This window comes from Diabrotica undecimpunctata, chromosome 1, assembly GCF_040954645.1.
Source record: "Diabrotica undecimpunctata isolate CICGRU chromosome 1, icDiaUnde3, whole genome shotgun sequence".
NCBI lineage: Eukaryota > Metazoa > Arthropoda > Insecta > Coleoptera > Chrysomelidae > Diabrotica > Diabrotica undecimpunctata.
Genome location: NC_092803.1, coordinates 151,839,570 through 151,860,417, shown reverse-complemented (window position 1 = coordinate 151,860,417; position 20,848 = coordinate 151,839,570). Strand labels below are relative to the sequence as shown.

The 20,848-nt window shown below is 32.3% G+C and overlaps 1 protein-coding gene across 2 annotated transcripts in view; it reads left to right on the top strand.

Moving 5' to 3' along the window:
- NTPase (ectonucleoside triphosphate diphosphohydrolase NTPase) overlaps nucleotides 1-20,848 on the top strand; it is a 39,318-nt gene that overhangs the window by 8,533 nt on the left and 9,937 nt on the right. For both annotated transcript variants that reach the window (XM_072520237.1, XM_072520239.1), the window contains exons 3-6: nucleotides 142-303; nucleotides 3,706-3,785; nucleotides 5,279-5,534; nucleotides 16,532-16,653. In XM_072520237.1, the coding sequence (XP_072376338.1) occupies nucleotides 142-303; nucleotides 3,706-3,785; nucleotides 5,279-5,534; nucleotides 16,532-16,653 (620 nt within the window). The remainder of the gene's footprint in view (nucleotides 1-141; nucleotides 304-3,705; nucleotides 3,786-5,278; nucleotides 5,535-16,531; nucleotides 16,654-20,848) is intronic.

The following is a 20,848-nucleotide window of genomic DNA, read 5'->3' as shown; positions in this document are numbered from 1 at the left end:
GTGATAATAGAAAAGCATTGTTGCACACCAAAATGAACTATAAACAATCTATGTTCTCATAAAAGGTATATGTTTTTATTTAAAAATTCTTTTTATTTATATTTTATTTAAATTCATCACTTAAATTTCTTTTCTTTTCAGTTTTATACACTGATCAATTACCATGGTTTATGGCACATAGGGCTGTTGATAGCTTTGCAAAGAAATTTTTAGGTAGTCACAAGCCAGTTTATGCAGTGGTAATGGATGCTGGGAGCACAGGGTCTAGGGTTTTAGCATACTCATTTCACGAATCCTATTTTGGTAAGTGATATTATAATATTAGTTTAAATTAAGACCATAAATTGGAAATTTGAATTTATGATATATTTCAAAGATATGCATTGTGCTATAAATTAATTCAAAGTAGCATCTGGTAAGTTTTGTGCGTTTGCATTTATTTATTTTTTACATTTATTTATTTTTTACATTTTTTTTTTAAATCTAAACGTCAACAAAATTAATGAATGATGTTTGCAATGTAGGTCTACTGTATTATCAATTAGGTGTTTAAATGTTTTTTACGATAAATATGTTCTTTACTTGCCTGTAAATTGTAATCTGTGGTGATTCAATATCTCTTTACCAAAATGTCATACTTTAACTATAGGCAAAGATTGAAACTGATTAAAGAAGTTGAAAAAAGTGAAACAGAGAAGAAGAATATTGCAAAAGAATTTCATATTGCTCCTAATACACTTGTACCATCTTAAGGATAATTTATAATATAAGTTATCCTCTACAATCCTCTATAAGGAAATTTAACGCAGGCGGTCAAGCAAAACCAAGTGCATTCAGTTTAAAAACAGGATATGGTACCCTGGAGTGACCGAGAATAGCTTTCTTATCGTCTTCGCACGGAGCAATGGTTTTTAATTTAATTTGATTCAATTTATTTTAAATTAATTTTTATTTTGTTAAGAAACACGTTGGTATTGCGTTTACTATACCATGTAGTATATGGTTGCGCGATCGTTACATTTTATCGTTTCAATCGGTCTTATTTTTTTCATACCTGTGCGCGATCCACCGCTCAGAACGCAGCACGCGATAAGAAAGCTATGCTTAAAAAAGGTTTAATTTACTTTAAAGCCTCTTTTAGGTAGTGCCCTTGCTTCAACCGGTACTTTAACCTTATCCTCACTGCGCTAGTCATACTCGCCTACTAGACCTATTTCTGTCCTTAGTTTCATCACCAATTTATTGACTTTTCACTAGTTTTTCTTCATCTTCGGAAGTAGAATCCAATTGTATAGTATCCGGAAACTGAACCTGCTGAGTGAAACAGACCAGCATACCGGTAGAAGGCTAAAGAAAACTTGGGTCTCGACTGACATGTTCAGTCGAGCCGTAATTACTTTCTACTTGGTCATGATCATCTCGTAGGATTAGCGATCCTGGCAGAGTATGACGAGCTGCATCACCACGACAAGGTCTCATGTTTCTCTGAGTGATTCATCATCATCAACTAGCCTCTAACGTCCACTGCTGAACATAGGCCTCTCGCATGCTTTTCCACTTAGTCCGATTTTGCGCCATCTGAATCCAATTTGTAGTCACTCTTTTTATGTCATCTGTCCATCTCGTTGGGGGTCGACCTCTATTTCTGTTAGCTTGTATTCGGGGTCTCCATTCCAAAATTCTTTTTGTCCACCGGTTATTAACTGATCTTGCTACATGACCTGCCCAGTTCCATTTTAGTGTTGTTATCCTTTCAATAACGTCTGCTACTCCTGATCTTTTGCTACTCCTGATCTGAGTGATTAATAGAGGGATATAATGCAGATGAACCTGGACTGTACATGTTACATACCTAACAAAAAATATTAGCTTTTTGGCTAGTTTTTGTTAAATAATTATACTTCGGGTTGCGAAAAAAATATTTGTAAAATATTCACTGGTAATTTTTGAAAAACAAAAATTACGTTGTTTTTGGATAATTGTACTGCTCATCCAAGAGTTTTATTTTAACAACTTAAAAAGCAGTAAAACGAATTTTGTTTCCCCTAACGTAACATCCGAATTATAGTTTTTTGAGAAAGGAATTATTCGGAGTTTCAAACTGGAAAAGATTTGTGCTAGGATTATACTTCTACGGGAACTTGGTTAACCGAAAATTCATGGCCGTCACAAAATACACAATTATATACTGCTTTAGGAAGTGTGGTTTCTTGAAATGTACAAAAATATGCGAAGATGTAACTTCAGAAGATGAATGCATTTTGGAGGAATGAAAGACCGAAATTTTGGAGAATTTGTAAGTGCAGACTACAATTGAATTACCTCAAAATGCAATAACAGATCAAGAAAAAAAAATAATACTTTATTATAAAAAAACAAAATCATAGATGACGACGATGGTGACGAAAGTGGTAGAAGAGAGGTGCACACTCTAGCTTATGCATTTACTTCACCAGCAGTGTCGTATTGTTTGGAGACTCAAAAGTGCAAGAGGATGTGAACGGGAAGGAGAATTAGACATTTTACGGTTTGGCTCTTTCTATTTGTAATTAAGGCCAAACTTATAATGCTGTGTTGTATTTGTTAATAATGAATCTCATAATGCGTTGTCTATTTACAATATTTTCTTAATGCCTTATGTAAAAGAGATTATTTTTAGTCTTATTAATAGTTCTACTGGTAAGGTTTGTGGTTTCTTAAACTTATCTTACTCTTACTTTATCATATTGTTCTTTAACTCGATTTTTTTTATAGTCCAGTCAAAAGAAATATGATGTCCAAAAACAAGACGAACAAGTTGAATTTTTCTAAGAATGTGAATTTTGATTCACGTTCACAAACGTTTTAGATCGTTTGTAATGTGAAAGTTTAAATTGCGCGTTTTCAGGCATAATTCAAATGCCTCATGTTTGTTGCCAAAACTGAAAATCGAAATTTCATGTTATAGGTTTTGAAGATTAAGCTCTAACAATGGAAATTCCACAGCGACGGGTCCATAAATTTTATTGATCTCATGAGAATCTTAAAAAATGGCAAAAATCGCGCAACGTTTATTTAACAATGTTATAAAAAAATGATTTGATTTGCGACAAAATGACAAAATTGATTACAAAAGCAGCGAACTCTTCACCTTTAAAACGTATTTTGATTTATGTAGATAGGACACTCTGATCAAAAGATATTGAAGTTTTGATACAACTTTTATTTAAAAGATTGATTTTACGCGCGTAACTGACACTCAAAATCGCCGGCTGCTTAAAGTTTTGTTTCTGAGAGAACGGTTCATTCTACACAAAAGTGCTAATAAACATTGTTGTCCAAAATTATCTGAGTTACATTTCTTGTTTTAAACATTTTTTCTATGGCGCCGAGTTCAGATTCTTGATAAATCGATGTTTTCCGTTCCCCTCTACGAAAGGGGAGGGTTATAGGGTTATATATATTATAGGGTTATATATATATTATATTTTTGGGGCCCTAAAATTGACATTCTCTGCAAAATTTAGCTTGTTCGTATGATTGTTACAGTAATTTTACTATTAACTAATGACTATTAACTGTAATTTTTCCCAAATTCCCTATAGATTAGAATTAGACTGTATACAGTTAAACACTTACAGATTAAAACCCAAATGATAAGTTTACAATAGCAAATTATATTTGTTAGCTTGTTATATACCTGTACTATATGGTCATATATTTTAGGAAATCATTTAATATTAGATAAGGAACTATTTGAATATACAAAACCGGGGCTCTCTTCATTTGCTAAAGAACCTGAAAAAGTAAGTAAATCATATAAATATATAATAGGTTTAGAACGTCTTTCGATGTTGTCCGATACCCAATTTACTTTCTTGCCTGTTGTTGCATTGTTCTTCTCCAAGTTCTTTAGGCTCATTGACTTTCTTATTCCCTCCATCCATATTTTTTCACCTTTTTCCTTCCTCTTCATTCCTTCTTCGCCTTTTCCTCTCGACTCTCTGTCTGCTGCAGCTGTCCATTCGAGTACTTGTTTTGTGAGTTTTTGGTTTTTCATGTCCAAATATGCGCGTACTGATTTAATTTCTAATTATATTCTTAGTGTTCCCCTCATTACATCAATTTCCGTGGTTTGTATCTTCTGTTAATCTTTCTTAGTTGCCACGTTACACAGGTGTCTGCATGTTTTTATCAGTTTCATAAATATTAAACTTTCCCATCCTCGTTATGTTCTACAAAATTCCCTTAAAACGTTCTACAGATTTTGAGTGTCTGTCCCAAATATGACATATTTGGTTTTTAGAGTGTAAGTATAAGTCCCCATTTTTTGGTGTTTTTCGGATAAGTTTCCTATTATGTTTTCTATATATTCCTTATCATTTGCTATGAGGACCTGGTCATTGCAAATTGAATTGTATATATGCAGCTATTATTTAGTTCTATGTCCATATCTTGTTCTATATCCATACCAGTGCTTCTGCTAAAAGTGTTATGAGACACACGCATTCTCCTTGATCTCTTCCTTTTGATATAACAAATCCAGCTCATAGAGTGCCTATTTTAATTCGAGATGTAGGCTTAACAGTTCCGTTATCAGCGTATGATTTATATTGGTGTCTTGATGTACTTTCCAGTTTTTTTATTGTCACTTTATGGTAAGCCTTTTGTAGGCCCATGAAAATTATGTGTACTTCTTGATTGGACTGTGTGGATGTGACCGAAATACAATGATAGTTGTGAGGTCCTTCTTAGAGCTTTTTAAGGGATTAAGAAGTTGTATGCTAGTTTCTATTGGTGGTGAATGGGATACCCATTTATACAGATGTTAAAAATGTTTGTGGTCAAGCGGTACAGTTTTTTGGTAACAGATTTGAGGAGTTCACTATCTCAGATAAAAGGTTTTTTTTTCTTAACATAATTTTCCCCCATTCTTAATAGGAATATAGTGATAATACTCTTATTAAGAATTAACAACCCATTAACTAAGGGTTTTAGTGGCTGTTCTTACTAAATATGTCAATAAATTTTTTATATATTTAATTTATTTTTTCCATTATGCATAGTGTGCCTCTTAGTGTAGTTTAGTTTATCATTTATCGAATTTCTTTTAATTCTTTCCTTACTTACTCATTTTGGCTATTTTCCTTTGTCTTATTTTCTGATTATTCGCTAACAATTCCTAGTAACCTTCTTTTGTCATGTCTTATATTTTTAGAAAGCAGTTTTTCTTAGATCGTTTTTTATTGCTTTATTAGATTTTATAGTTTTTAATATCTTACCCAATTAATATTTTTAGGGTGCCCAAACTATAGCCAAACTTTTAGAACACGCCAAACAGGAGATTCCTGGCGAGTATTGGTCCAAAACGCCCCTAGTATTAAAAGCAACGGCAGGATTGAGGATGCTACCTATCCATCAAGCAGAAAAGTTACTGGAATCAGTAAAAGACGTGTTCAAAACGATGCCGTTTTTGACAAATGAAAACTCCGTAGAAATTATGGATGGTACTGATGAAGGAGTGTTTTCGTGGTTTACTGTCAACTTTTTGTTAGGTAAGTTCTACATTAATCCTTTAAACTAACCATTTCATTCCATAAAAATATGGTAAAAAGTGTTAAAAGTATTTTTGTGGAAAACCACTGTGATTTTCAATATTTCTAGTAGGGTATGATAAAGGAGTGTAGAGGAATAAAGAAAGGGAGAGACAGAAAGGAACCATAGATTCCAATACTTAAACCATTTACTAATAGCACTGAGACAATAGTAAATAATTATATATTACATTTAAAACATAATGACGTAGTGATTGTATATATGCCACACATCTTGCAAATTTGTGTTTAATTCGTATTATATGCCGTATATTTATTTGGTCTGTTTTTTAACCAGGAGGAGTAATTCAAATTTTCCGCGCCGTAATGCTTGTTTGTAATTGGTCCAACCGCAGGCAAGTTTACTCCACTAAATTTTGACACTATAACATTTTGACACTAATGACATTTGTGAAATTTTAAAATTCAAAATTTATATCGACGATTTTTTGTGTTCTCTGCGTTATTGCTTACATTTTTAGATATTTCGTTTGTATTTATATAAAAAGAACTATTTAGCGATATATTAGTGTTATTAAGATAACAATATGGATTCGATGCCAAGTACTAGTGGTAATTATTCCTCTCCACTTAAAAAACGCCGTGTAGATTTGGGTCATTTATCTTCAAATGAGAAACAATGGATTATAACCATGTATAAACAAATCAAAATTGATAATTCTGGAATGAAAATAACAGCCACGGTAGCAAAAATAAAACAGGCAACAGGTTAGTTTTGCAGAATAGTTATTGTTAAAATCAAGACTTACTAAAGTAATGTGCTAATTTTATTAGCACATTACTTTAGCTTGTATTAGAATATAAGCAGACTGGAACAGTAATATTGTAAAATTCCATTGGATTTTAGATATCATTTTATCACGAATATATCGCTTTCGTATACATTCCGGACGATTTTCTTCTACAATGTGATAAATAAACTCTAAAAATTCTTCAACTTCTTCATAACAGTCCAACATTTTTTTATTGTAATTAGAAATACTAAATAATACATATTGGAAGTTAATTCGAAAAATTATTATTCAAACAAAGTTATGACAAAGAAATGACAAAAACAAAGAATCAACGTGTGAAGGTGTCCGATACTGATTACTGGATTACCGCAAGGCCGAGATAATCAACAAAAAAAGAAGATGTATTTGGTAACTTTTCTAGTAACTTTCTTGGGTGTGAATCTGTCTTTTTAGTTTACTCCTCCTGGTTAAAAAACAGAGTATAGTAATATTTAGCAATAATTACTCTGATGTAGACAGTGGGAATACTTTGTGGTAATTATATAATTGTAGGGCTGATAATTAGTAAATAATGACCTAAAATGATTATACTAAATATGAAAGAGTTGCACAATAATTGGAAAAAGATTAATAACGCCACTAAAGAAGAATTAAGATAGCTGTTTAACAGTATATATGAAAAAGACTGCTTAAGCTCTGCTATGTGAAGGTCATGAAATAATTTACCGTGAAGGGTTCCACCTGTTTTCAATAGTTATGCAGAATACATCCTAAAGTCATCCCTTGAACAAAGGCCAGTGGGAACCAAGATTCATGAAATCATTATTATCAACATACAGATTATACTGTAGTACTGACCGAATCCGAAGCACATTTGTAGGTACTGACGGATTACAATAATGACGGTCAAGAGCTAGGGTTAGAATGGAACTGGATAAACCACGCAAAAACAAAAATTTTTGTCTTCAGCTAAGATGAACAAGCACCAAACACCGAGAGATTAGAGATAGATTATAATAGTATTATATGTATGCTTAGTTGAATAAGGAAGATAACTTTAAATATACTTTCTGGAGGGAATTGGACTGCGTTAGTTGCTCCAATCAGTGAGAAACAATTAGAGAAAGCAACAATAGATTGTATAGGTCGCAGTGTGAATTGTCTTCAAAAACTAATAACAGTATATATAGTTCTTCTCAATCCATTTTCCACTGTCCCATTTTTTTCTAGTACGTTTATTTGATAGTTGCAAAAGATTGTATAGCCGTAATTATTTTCCAAAGAAAACCAACATATTGCATCATTCAAATTTATTCATACAGGGTGATCAATTTTTTTGACAAACTCCGTTTTCTGTTATTATAGGAGATACCAAAAAAGGTATTTACAAAAATAGCTGTAAGCTTCGTATTTTAAAGTTGGTTAAAAATATACAGGGTCTTCCATAACACTGTAAGATATTTTTTAAATGAAACAATTGTATTTTATTTTAAATTTAATATCCCTTATTTTCTCGTACAAAGCGGCACACAAGCACAGCCATAGTTTTTAGCCAAATCCAACACAATTTTATTATTTGCTTAGTATTTTTAAATGCATCACCCTGTATTTTATATCACCATCATAAATTAAAGTCAATGTACTTTAATAATTTGTTCTAAGAATTTCCAGTGCCTCTACTTAATAGTTTTGGAGATATTTTAAATTGTAGTGGAAAAGGGAGTATTTCATGAATTAATTTTATTATTTTTATTTACTTTGTTATTTACAAATATCTTAAAGAAAACACAAAAAAATGTAAACAAAAAACAAAGAAATTGTTGTTTTCGTTGTAGGTGTTCGAAATTAGTTCCTATATCATTAAACTCCAGGTTGCTATGAAAGTCTGTTTCACAAATTGACATTTCAGTTTTGAATTAAATTGTTTTGGCCTTGTCTTGAATTTTAAATATTTTACAAAAGTAAACTATGAATTTTGAAAGGGAAGAACGGTAGACATATGTCTGTTGGCAACAAAATAAGAGAGCGTTTCAAAATGTAATGGATATATTCAATCACAGTGGTCTAGTGTTAAATAAGACTAAGAAAAAACAAAAACGGTTACAATATAACAAACCGAATTAAATGTTTTACTATCCGTTACTGATAGTTACAAAAATAACGAAAATATTGATATACAGAATCCTTTTCAAGCCCGTCTTCATTTAAGCGCCAGAGACGTGGACGATGACAAAAAGCGATGAAGAACGTTTAGGCGGTTTTGAACGTAAAATCCTCAGACATATAAAGACGTGCAGGAAAATTTGGTAGCGGGAGGTGCTATAATTTTGAGCTTTAGCGCCTTTATAGCGAACCTAGTATTGGTAGGTCCATCAAAATAAACAGGCTGCGGTGGCTAGGTCACTTAAGGCTAGAGAGAATGAACGAGATGGAGCCATCGAAACACATTTATAACCAAAGATTGGATGGAGTGAGGAGAAGAGGCAAGCTCAGTACGAGTTAAGAGTACGAAATTGGAAAAACAAGGCGAAGGATAGAAAGGAATTGAAGCTGATCCTAAAGCAGGCTAAGCCCTACTATGGGTTTTAGAGCCAATGATGATGATGACTCTCCATTACTGAGGAACGTCATACAAGTATCTGAAATATTTGAAGAGATCAAGACATTAATTACGGATCTATTCAGAAAATTCTCTCGAGGCACCACATATACCCATACCACATCCAGTTACACCAAAAATTGATAGCGAATGATTTTGAAAGAAAGATAGCTTTATGTGAATAGGCACAACAAAAAATAATTGTACAAAGAATAGGTTTCGATTTTGTTTGATTCGGAGATTAACACATCGGTTTCCCAAAAACCGATGTGTTAATTATGGTATTTAAATGACGGACCTTCTTCTCATCATAACGCACTTATGAATGAGCAATTTTATAACAGATTGATGGGAAGAGGACTAATTCATTAGGCAGCTAGATGACCAGAATTAAATAAAGTTGACTTCTTCTTCTGGGGCTATATTTAGTGTCCCATGACCCTTCAACAACTATTAATGACATGAAGGTCAGAATTAAACACGCATTTCACAATGTTACGCCACAAATACCTACAAACATAAGTAGATCGTTATGGAAGCTCATTTAGAACACCTTCTATAATGAAAATAACAATTTCTTTTTTTATTTTTTTTTTATTTTGGTATGGGTTGCTTTAAGATATTTCTAACTAGTAAAGTAAATAAAAATATTAATATAATTCATGAAATATTTTTTTTTCCATTATAATTCAAAATATCTCTTAAATGATTAAATATAGGTATAGGAAATACTTAGGGCAAATTAAACTACATTGACTCAAATTTATGATCGTGATAAAAAATACAGGCTTGATCCATTTAAACATACTGAACAAAGAAAGAGTATTAGCAAAATCAATCATTTTTATGAATTTTGACAATCATCTACAAGTTATGGCTACAACAGGTTGTTGGTTTTGTATCCCTTTTCAATTATACAGGCCATTTAATTTGATACGATTTTCATTGAAATTTGGTTAAAACTTTTTAAATACCCTGTATAAAACAAAACAACTTCGTATTCTTGTAAAGAGAAAGTGAAGCGGATTTTAAATTTAAAATTACATACTGGGTGTTTCATAAAAAAAATCTGATGCGGTACAGTGTTATGTATATTTGTAACTAATTTTAAAATGTGAAGTTTACAGCTACCTCCGTACCTACTATGGTAAAAAGTTGATTTTTGGTAGTCTCGTAAACGATATGTCCGTAATTATTGTTTTAAAGCTATTTTCTTTGGGCATCTTAAGGCAATTTACTATTTTTGTTGGGGATAAGCCACAATTTTACTTAAAATTAAGTTTAGTTGACTTAAACAGGGATTAAGCCACAATTTATTGTAATTAAAATTACATTTTTGACTAGCTAAAATTTGACGTTTCGACTTAGCCCTTCCTCTCGATGTCATAGGCAATAGCCATGTGTGGCTAGAAAGATATGAGGGTGGATTTTATGCCCTATGAAACTTTAAAATTCTGATTATTATAATGTGTTTCTGCATTATTTGTATGTGCTTAAACATTTGGGTGCAGGTGAGCGTTTTTGTGTTGTATTTGTGTGTTGTATGTGTATTATGTATGATTGAAGACTATGTGTCTCGGTAATCCGCTATTGTTGGTATATTATTATTGTCGACCTTCTTTTAGTATTGGCAACCAAAACCTGCTGCATTCTGCTGATGGATTTGCTACACATTTTTCTTCATTGAGTAGGATGAGGGCTGCTTCTTTGATTTTTCTCTTTGTCATGTCTGTTTCTTTCATTTCTATTGAAGTATCTTTCCATTGTACTTCTGTTTTCATTGTCCTGGGCATGTTTTCATAACTGCTATCTGTCGATGTGACAGTCTGTGATCTGTGATCGTCTGTTTATTTGTTTATTTGAAGGCTTAAATTTAAACAGAATATTTAACTTAACGTGACATAAACTTTAAGATAACTTATAGCTGTAATAAAAAATAGCAATATAAACACAAAAAACAATATAGTTCTAATTAAATAAGTGCTGACAAATTCAAGAATATTATTAAAAAATAATAGTAACTGTTTTAGATAAAGATATCATACTTCATTTAAAGAAGTATGTTATCGTTAGGTAGAAATCTATTTCATTACGATGTGACTAAATACTCATTATCAATGATAAAATGCCATTACTGGCATATTTGTTTGAATGTTCATGATCGTTATACAAACAATTAGGTATTAAAACTATTACTCAGACTGTTTGTAATCTGCTAAATAACTCATTCCATTTTCTGATCATAACGATGTTATCATTTTAAATAAATAACAGCAGAGAACAAACACTTACATTTATTTTTAGAAATAGTTTATAAAATAAAATTAACCTTTTTAAAAGGTGTATAAATTGATATCATATTTTAATATTTATATGAGTGACCTCGGTTTAGCATTTAGCATTTTAAATAAAATAAATGGGGCATAGCTGAATGTTTATGTCACAAGGTTACTGAAGCAACATTTATCAGAATTATTCATTTTTTATTCGATATATTATTGATGATTTGGAGACCTTCATTTGTTTTAACGGAACACAAAAATACAAATACTTATTAAAATTACGAGCAAGTGCGTTCTGCTAATTTCGTTTGTCACTTTATTACTTTCTTATCTTTGTTTAAAAAATAGGAGTAGGAAAATTGGGGAGGGGAGTATAGAACAAATTTAATTGTTGCCAAAAATGCGAAATGACATAAAATTAAAAATTAAATTCCTAATAATAAATCAAAATCCGAAACAAAATGGGAAATAAATTGAGTGATTTTTGGAACTACATTGGACACTTTTAAAACATCTAATAAGAATCAAAGAATTAATCTAGACTCAAACCCCTGAAGAAGACAAGAAAATAAAAATTACCTACTCATGAATATTTTTTGAAATTTTGAACGTTATTACTTAAACTATAATTCCATTCTTTGGAAGAGTGATTTCATCGTTTGAAGGCAGAGAAGTGGGGAAAGACGTATGAAAAGTGGCGTACACTCACTTTTATTTTAACGTTAATTATATTATATTTTTTAAAAATTATTTGTTCGAAATAGGCCACAATATAAATTTATTTACAGGTTTTTACTGACATTTCGATCTCTATATCCAAAGACCGTTTTCAAAGATATACACGATAGTTACATTTATTTTATTTGTTTATTATTATATATTTATATAATATTATTTATATAATCTTATATTATTTATTTTCCTTTTTTTTAACTTTAAAAACGGTCTCTGGAATAGAGATCGAAACGTCAGTAAATTAACCATGTAAATAGATATATTGTGGCTTATTTTCAAAATTCTCCATAAAAATATAGAATTTCACAAGCAAAAAGCTATAAAAAATAAATATATCTATCATTTATATATTTGAAAACGGTCTCTTTATAGAGATCGAAACGTCAGTAAATTAAATATTTGAATATATTTTGTGGCTTATTCCCTATATTCCCCTAAAAATACAGAATGCCATAAGCAAAAAGCTATAATTGATGGATTCGACCGTTACTTGATGGAAATTCATTTTATGTAACAATAAAACAGAAACTTCCACAAAATTTATTATAAAATCTTATCACTACAGCTGTTTCGGCAGAGTGCCTTTCTCAAGTGATCTATTTTTGGTATGCATTTACACTTTATAGTGTTTAACGAAACCACTTTATAGTCTTTAACCAACTTAAGACAAACAGTTCTCTCCACCTCAACCTATTTGATTAATGACTATAATGTGTAAATGCATACCAAAAATAGATCACTTGAGAAAGGTACTCTGCCGAAACAGCTGTAGTGATAAGATTTTATAATAAATTTTGCGGAAGTTTCAAAAACAAAGTTTTCAGTGTTTTATTGTTACAAAAAGCTATAAAAAAAAACAAATAAATTTGCAGAAAGCTTATTGATGTCACCCGGCTGTCGCGGAAATTATGCTAAAACGTCTATTGACGTGACCTGACCAGGTTCTAATTTTGTTAAGATTCTCTTAAACCAGCGCTCAAATATTTCGGAAGTCATTTCTTCATGATAATCTCCTGTTTTTCTTGACTCATATTGAAGCAAACCATCATCAAGGAACCCTGTATCATTTCCTATATGTATAATGATTAAACGTCGTCCCTTTCCTGATGGAGCTTTTAATCCTGTAAAGCAGCCTTCTATAAATGCTTCGCGTTTACCTTTGACATTTAAATCTTGCCAATCTTTTCCAACTGTATGACCTTCGTTAATCCAGGTTTCATCCAAATAATATGTTTTCCGTCCAATGCTGCGAAGTGTGCGTATTTCTTTAAAATATTTTCTTCTCCATACAATAATTTTTTTTTCTAATAACACACTTTTTCTATTTTTACATATCGAAAGTTTATTTCGTCCATAATTCTGATTCATACTCTACGAGATATCTTGGGTAAAAAGTAATTGTTTTCGAGCCCTTGAGAAATTTTTTCAGTGTTGAAATTTTACTCCGAAAATAAAATGTCTTGTCTCGTCATCTAAACCAATGTTTTTTCTACCTCTAGTTTTAAGTTTTACTAGCTTTTTATTTTCCGATGTATTTTTAGACACATGATAAATACAGCTAGTGGATACTTCTGTTAAGCTGCTACAAATATCGACCGCTTGGCTAATATTTGATGCCATTTTTCTGCATCATGCAATTCAACTTCTCTTCTGACATTAACATTTTGCTGTCTTCTCTTGGAACAACTCGGTTGTTCGTCCATTATATTTTAATAATCACAGAATATAATTAAAAATTTACTATAAAACGACAAACTCCAATAACACTAGGATTATCACCACAAACTTCAACCGCAAAAAATATAATCACAAAAGGCAACAGAAGCACTCCCGCCAGCACCGCCTATGTAAATGAACGTTTCCTGCTTCGGGAGGTGTGGTGGTATTACCGCTACGATGCTTTACAAATTCCCAAGCTATCAAGTTTTTGAAACGGAATGGGAATGAAATGTAACATATCAATTTTTATTTTATAAACTTAAATATATAACAAAACTGAACATGTAAATAAAATTTATTTCAGTACAATTTTGTGCTCAATTTTTACTATTGAAAAAACTCATTTTTTTGGATTTTTTATGTCGGTAATAATCGCAGCGTCGAAGAATTCAGGTTTGTATGACCATAACTGATACTTGTGGATAAGTACAATAAATGTACTAATTATACATTCTATGATTTCTGATGAGAAAACGCAAATTAAACGAGTAGTTTTCGGGGACCGCTGAGTACATTTAAATTTAAGCACATTCGGCGTTTAATCGATGAAATCACTCTTCCAAATAGTGGAATTTTACTATAGATACTATCCAACCGTTTAGCGACATTTCAAATTACCTATTTTTAAATCTACTAGATTCTATACAATTTAATTCATACGTAAACCACTTAAAAATTGCTGTGTTATTTGTTAAATACTAATCGGGCATTTTTCGACATTTCTCGCTTTTAACTGAACAATTATTTGGTGATGTATAATATATAACAAGGGCAATATGAAGTTTATAAATATATTTTATTAACTCTTTGTATTCAGTTTTTACGATGCTATCAAAAGTTAATCAGAAAGATTTTTTTGTTTCTGATGTTGAAGAAAAGTTTCTTTGTGAATGTGAAGAGTTTGAACATATTTATGTAATTCTCAAAGATAAAAAGGAGGTTGTCAACTTTAGCCTTATTATTATTTTTTATTTTACAAACATAGTCGCGTCAACCTCTGAGGTTATTAGCAACATACATATATACATATACATAAGATAATTAACTTATAAATATTAAATTTTGTTTAGTATATTACTTACTGTCTTTGAGGAATTTTACCAAACGTTCAATTTTACAATTTTCTTCCAAGATTTCACTTGTTGATCCAAGGGTGTAGTTGATCGGTCTTTGCAATTTGTATCTTGGATACAAAGGACATAATATGTAACACTGAATGGACTATTACAGTTGTTAAATACATTGGGATTGGGAGCTAAGTGCATTTTTCTATATTTAATTGGTGGCTCTCTAGTTTCTGCACCCAAACTTTCTATTGAGCTAGTGCAGAATGCTTCTGTGGCCATTCTTAATGCCTTAGTTTGGATAACTTGAAGGTGACCCTCGATGGATGCCATTTCCTGTTCGCAAAAGATTAAAGAATTTCAGTTAAATCAATAAGATTATCAGTAATAGTTTGATTTTGTCGAAATCCACAGTGCTCCTTAATCAAGAGGTGATTTTCTTCTAATATCCATATAAATATTTTATCAACTATTTTTCCCATCACTTTGCACATTATATAGTGAGTAAGATGTGTCTGTATGAGGAAATTTTAGTTCGTGGATTGTTAGGTTTAAGAATATGTATAATTATCGATTGAAAATTTTTAGAACACATTTAGGATTGTCTGGGAGTTTTTCCAAGAATACTTAAGGTACTTAAGGAATATTATCATGTTAAAGGTTTAAATTTTTTTATAATATTAAGGACCTGTTGTTTTTCTGTAACGAAAAGAAGGTATCTATGTAGCTCCATAAATTCGGGATTTGATAAAAGATAGCAATTTCGAAAGCAGACTTAATGACTTAGAAAAAAAGAGCATGAACCTGTTTCAAAAATGTAAACAATCTACTGAAAGCCTACAGTGATTTGGGCTGTAATATGTCTCTTAAAATCCATTTCCTTGATTCTCACTTAGACTGTTTCCATTTATTCAGTGTAAAAAGTACTATCAAATGTATCAGTCAATAAAACTTCCCAAACAAAACATTTTTTTTTGTTGCCCAGTGTTTTTAATATTGAAAGTGCTTTATTAGACCATATGAAATCGTCATCAATCTTTGAAGATGCTGTGTTGAAGGTTTTTGCTGAATAAAACAGAAAACGAACAATAGACCATTTAAACAACTAGAGTGGAAGACATATCTTTTCTTGACATATATATATTTGTAGTGGATATTATTTTATTTTTACGTTTTTTGAATGGTATGACTAACCAAACATTATATTTAGTATTACATTTACCTTATTGCATCCCTTGCTTATCCTTTTAAGCTTCCCTCTTGTTGAGTATTATGTGGCCAAGATTTCCTGTGAGTGTGACTTACAGTAAATGAGAGGTTAACGTCAGTTCTTTATCTTTAACTTTATTTACGAATTTTACAATTTGTCTCTATTGTAGAGATATCTAACTGGTCATTTGGGGAATATCTTAGAGGATCGTAGTTTGGAATTTTATTTTTCACTGCATGCATACGACAGTCTAAAGGCTTAGGTATGGTTCAGGTGTCTGTTGTGTATGCAGTGGACAGGGTTGGCGATAATGCTGTCCTCCCAGAATAATTCAAGACCCGGAGTCCTACCGGGTAAGAAAGAAACGGGGATGTTTCAAAATCATACCTGTATGCTACATCCTTAAAAACCTTTTCTCTCATAACACCGAACAGCACATGGGTGCTTACAAAGCTAACTGAAGACATTCAATGAATGTTTTTTTTTTCTGTGTGATGTAAATCGGTTGAATTTTGACTTTCTAATATTTAAAAAAATGTAGTCGTCGTTATCCTTTTATAGATTGGTACTTATTTTGATAATTTTTGTTAACAGAAAGGTTAAATGGAGATCCAGCCAATAGCGTCGCGGCCTTAGACTTGGGTGGCGGTTCAACTCAAGTCACCTTTGCAGCGATGACTCCAGCAAGTCTTAAAGAAAGCGACTTTCTTCAGCAGGTATACAGATTTAATGAGTTATTTATTAATTATTTTAATTAATTTGTATAATATAAAAAAAATTAATATAACTTTTTGACCGAGCCACAAACGCATCAGGTCTATGAAAATATATTTGCACGACAAATTATCCACTGTAAATAAAGATCAAGATGGCATAATAATATTAATAGCATTAATATCAATGAGAATACGCTCACAATTTTGTTTCATTTATAATATACTGTTAACTTATATAACTCTTGAATATGCATTTCTTGCATATAAAACTTTAGCAGGTTCAACAGAAAACAAAAAAAGGAATGTAGTCGTTTCAAATCAACTTCCTCAAACCCACATACAATTTTGACTTATAGAAACAGATGTATCAAGTATTTTTTCATTCATCCTACATTCATCCAGTAGTCTTTTTTCAAGTTTTTTTTTTGGATCGGCCTACTTTATGACATATTTTGTGTGTGAATTTTGTCTATGTATAATCGGTTTTACCGAGTGATTGCCGGTATAAGCAGTCCCCCACTTACCGACCAACGGCTCCGGGCGGACGAGTTGGTAGGTGATAGGGCACTCTTTTGTCCTGGGGCTGAGAAACCGGCCCCAAAGGCGGAAGAATCAATGGTTTGGTCAACGGCATAAGAATATAGAAGGCAACGAGAAACCACTATATTAAAGATCCCTATGGATATCTCTAGTACAATTATAATGGCTGTACAACTCAATAAAAAGTCGCATACTGATCATGGACATCGGAGACCAAGATCCGGCAAGAGAGGTCATTCCCATGACCACAGGGCCTCTCAGGTCGTTAATATGCAAAATCCCTGTGAAATACCCAATAAAACACCTTTAAGAAAAGTCCACACGAATTGTCTGAAGAGGATATCCACTTGGAACGTTAGGACGATGGCTCAATCAGGAAAAATCCAATGCGCAATTAAAGAAATGGAACGCATGAAAATAGAAATAATGGGCATAAGTGAAATGAGGTGGCCTGACTCAAGTCAGGAAGAGAAAATCTTCTATATCTGTGATATAGAAGACTACAGAGTATACTATTCAGGATCAGAAAATGGTAAATATGAGAATGGGGTTGGAATTATCACGCATAAAAGTATAGCCAAACAAGTCAACAACTTCATACCAGTGAACGATAGAATCCTCCTGTTACAAATAAATACGTCACCGGTGAACACAAACATCATACAAGTCTATGCACCCACAGCAGACCATAGTGATGAAGAAATATCAGAATTCTACAAACAAATAAGCAACCTTATAAGAGATATACCGAGACACGAACTCCTTATAATCATGGGAGATTTCAATGCAAAAATAGGTAACGGAAAAGAAGGGCAACATATTGGTCCACATGGATTAGGAGAGAGAAATCAACGCGGAGAAACAATGAGTATCTTTGCAGCTGAGCATGACTTAATCGTGCTAAACACATTTTACAAACTACCGCCTAGACGCCTGTATACGTGGAAATCACCTAGAGACAACGGAGAAGACGTTATTATTAGAAATCAAATAGACTATATGCTTGTTAACAAAAGATATCGAAATAGTTTCAACAGTATTAAAACCTACCCAGGCGCTGATATTCAATCTGACCACAATCCTTTAGTGGGCGTGTATAGAACTAAGTTAAAGAAAATACGCGGAAAAACTGTAAAAAAACATGACATGAGAAAACTGAAATGTAGCGAAGTAAAAGAAATAGTCAGCAAAACATTAAATAGAAAATTTAAAAAAATCGATAATACAACGGAAAGCACAGAAGATAAGATAGAATCCCTTAAGAAAACAATAGACGACATTAAAGACAATTTTATGAAGAACGAAGAAGGTAAGAATAAGACATGGATGACGACAGAGATTCTGCAACTAATGGAAGAAAGAAGGAAAAACAAGAACGATAACTCCATGTATAAAACATTACAGCGAGAGATACAGAGAAAGATCAGAGAAGCCAAACAGAAAGAACTGGAGAAAAAATGCCAAGAAATCGAAATTCTCCAAAGTAAATACGACGACTTCAACGTGCATAAGAAGGTAAGAGAAATTACAGGTAAATGTAAAAACAGAAGAATAAGTAAACTTGTTAATGACAATGGAGAGATAATCGTGGACAAAGAGAGTATCAATGATACCTGGAAAAATTACATAAGAAATTTATTTTTTGATGAGAGAGAGAACCAGCCCCCAATACCTACGGAAACAGGACCACCTATACTAGTGGCAGAAATAAGAGCAGCCATAATATCACTAAAAGAAGGTAGAGCTCCAGGACCAGACGGAGTACAATCTGAATTTCTTAAACTTCTTGATGATGAATCTTTAAGAGTACTATGTAAAATCTTCAATAATATCTATGACACAGGCAATATCCCAAAAGATTGGCTACTTTCAGAATTTATTACCTTACCAAAGAAACAGGGAGCAAAAAAGTGCGGAGAATATAGGCTAATAAGTCTAATGAGCCATACATTAAAACTTTTTCTTAAAATTATACATCGTAGAATATACAAGCTATGCGAAGAGAGAATACAAGACACACAGTTTGGATTCATGAAGGGCGTAGGTACAAGAGATGCACTGTTTAGTCTACAAGTATTATTTCAAAGATGCAGAGATATGACTTGCGATATTTACACCTGCTTTGTGGACTACCAAAAAGCATTTGATACAGTTCAACACCAAAAAAATGATGGATATTCTAACAAAAGCCCAAATGGATGATAAAGATCGGCGTATAATACAAAATTTATACTGGAACCAATCAGCCACAATAAGAACGAATTTTGGAGGTGAACCAACGGAAATGATCCAGATTCTACGAGGCGTTAGACAAGGTTGTATACTTTCACCTATATTATTTAATCTATATTCAGAGGAAATATTTAGTGAAGCCTTGGAAAAATGCGAACATGGAATACTTCTAAATGGAGAACGCCTAAACAACATCCGTTATGCAGACGACACCGTTATTTTTGCAGACAGTTTGAACAGTTTACAGCAACTGATAAACAAAGTAAATGAAGTAAGTGAAAGATTTGGACTTCAAGTAAATATAACAAAAACTAAATTTATGATCATCAGCAAAAATAAAGTTAGAGACGCTCAACTACTTATCAATAATACACCAGTGGACCGAGTAAAACAGTATAACTATCTTGGAACAACAGTAAATGAACAATGGGATCACTCACAGGAAATAAAATGTAGAATAGAGAAGGCTAGGAATGCATTCAATAACATGGCCAAACTCTTTAAAAGCCACAATCTTAATCTGGAGATAAAAGTAAGGCTCCTACGATGTTATATCTTCTCAATATTGTATTACGGAGTTGAATCCTGGACACTAACTGAAGCAATGGAGAAAAAACTTGAAGCCTTCGACATGTGGCTATACAGGCGAATTCTAAGGATATCATGGACAGACAAGATAACCAACGAGACCGTATTACGAAGAGTGGGCAAAGAAACAGAGGTGATGTATACCATTAAAAGGAGAAAGTTGGAATATCTCGGACATATAATGAGAAACAGCACTAAATACAGATTACTGAAGGTAATCCTACAGGGTAAAGTATTCGGAAAGCGAGGAATTGGGAGAAGGAGAATATCATGGTTGAAGAACCTGAGGAAATGGTTCTCCACAACAACAACGAATCTATTTAAAGCATCAGTCAATAAAATAATTATAGCCAGAATGATTGCCAATATTCGGAACGAATAGGCACTGAAAGAAGAAGAATAATCGGTTTTGGTCTTAATCGGTTGTTTATAATTATTGCTGTTAATTTATTTATGGGGTTTAGTGTGATTCCTCTTCAGTTTTCTCAATATCTTTTGTCATCCTTTTTCGTATCTTTATTATCCTTATTGTAAGTCTCGTTTTCCATTCTTTGATGACCTTTTCCTCTCTTCAAGCCTTTACAAGAGTGGCTTGATTTTGATTAGCTCTATTGTTGTGCGTAGGCGAGCTTTTAAGAACTCTGGTGGAATATTGTCGGGGTTGGCTGCTTTGTGCGTTTTCAGTTTTTGTATGGACATTTCTATTCATGGATGTTTATTTGGTTATACCTACTTAATTCGTACTTGTCCTATTGTCCCATATATCCAGAAGATGCTCCATCTGTATATGTATATACGACCAAGCGATTGGGACACGCCGTATCGAAGATAAAAA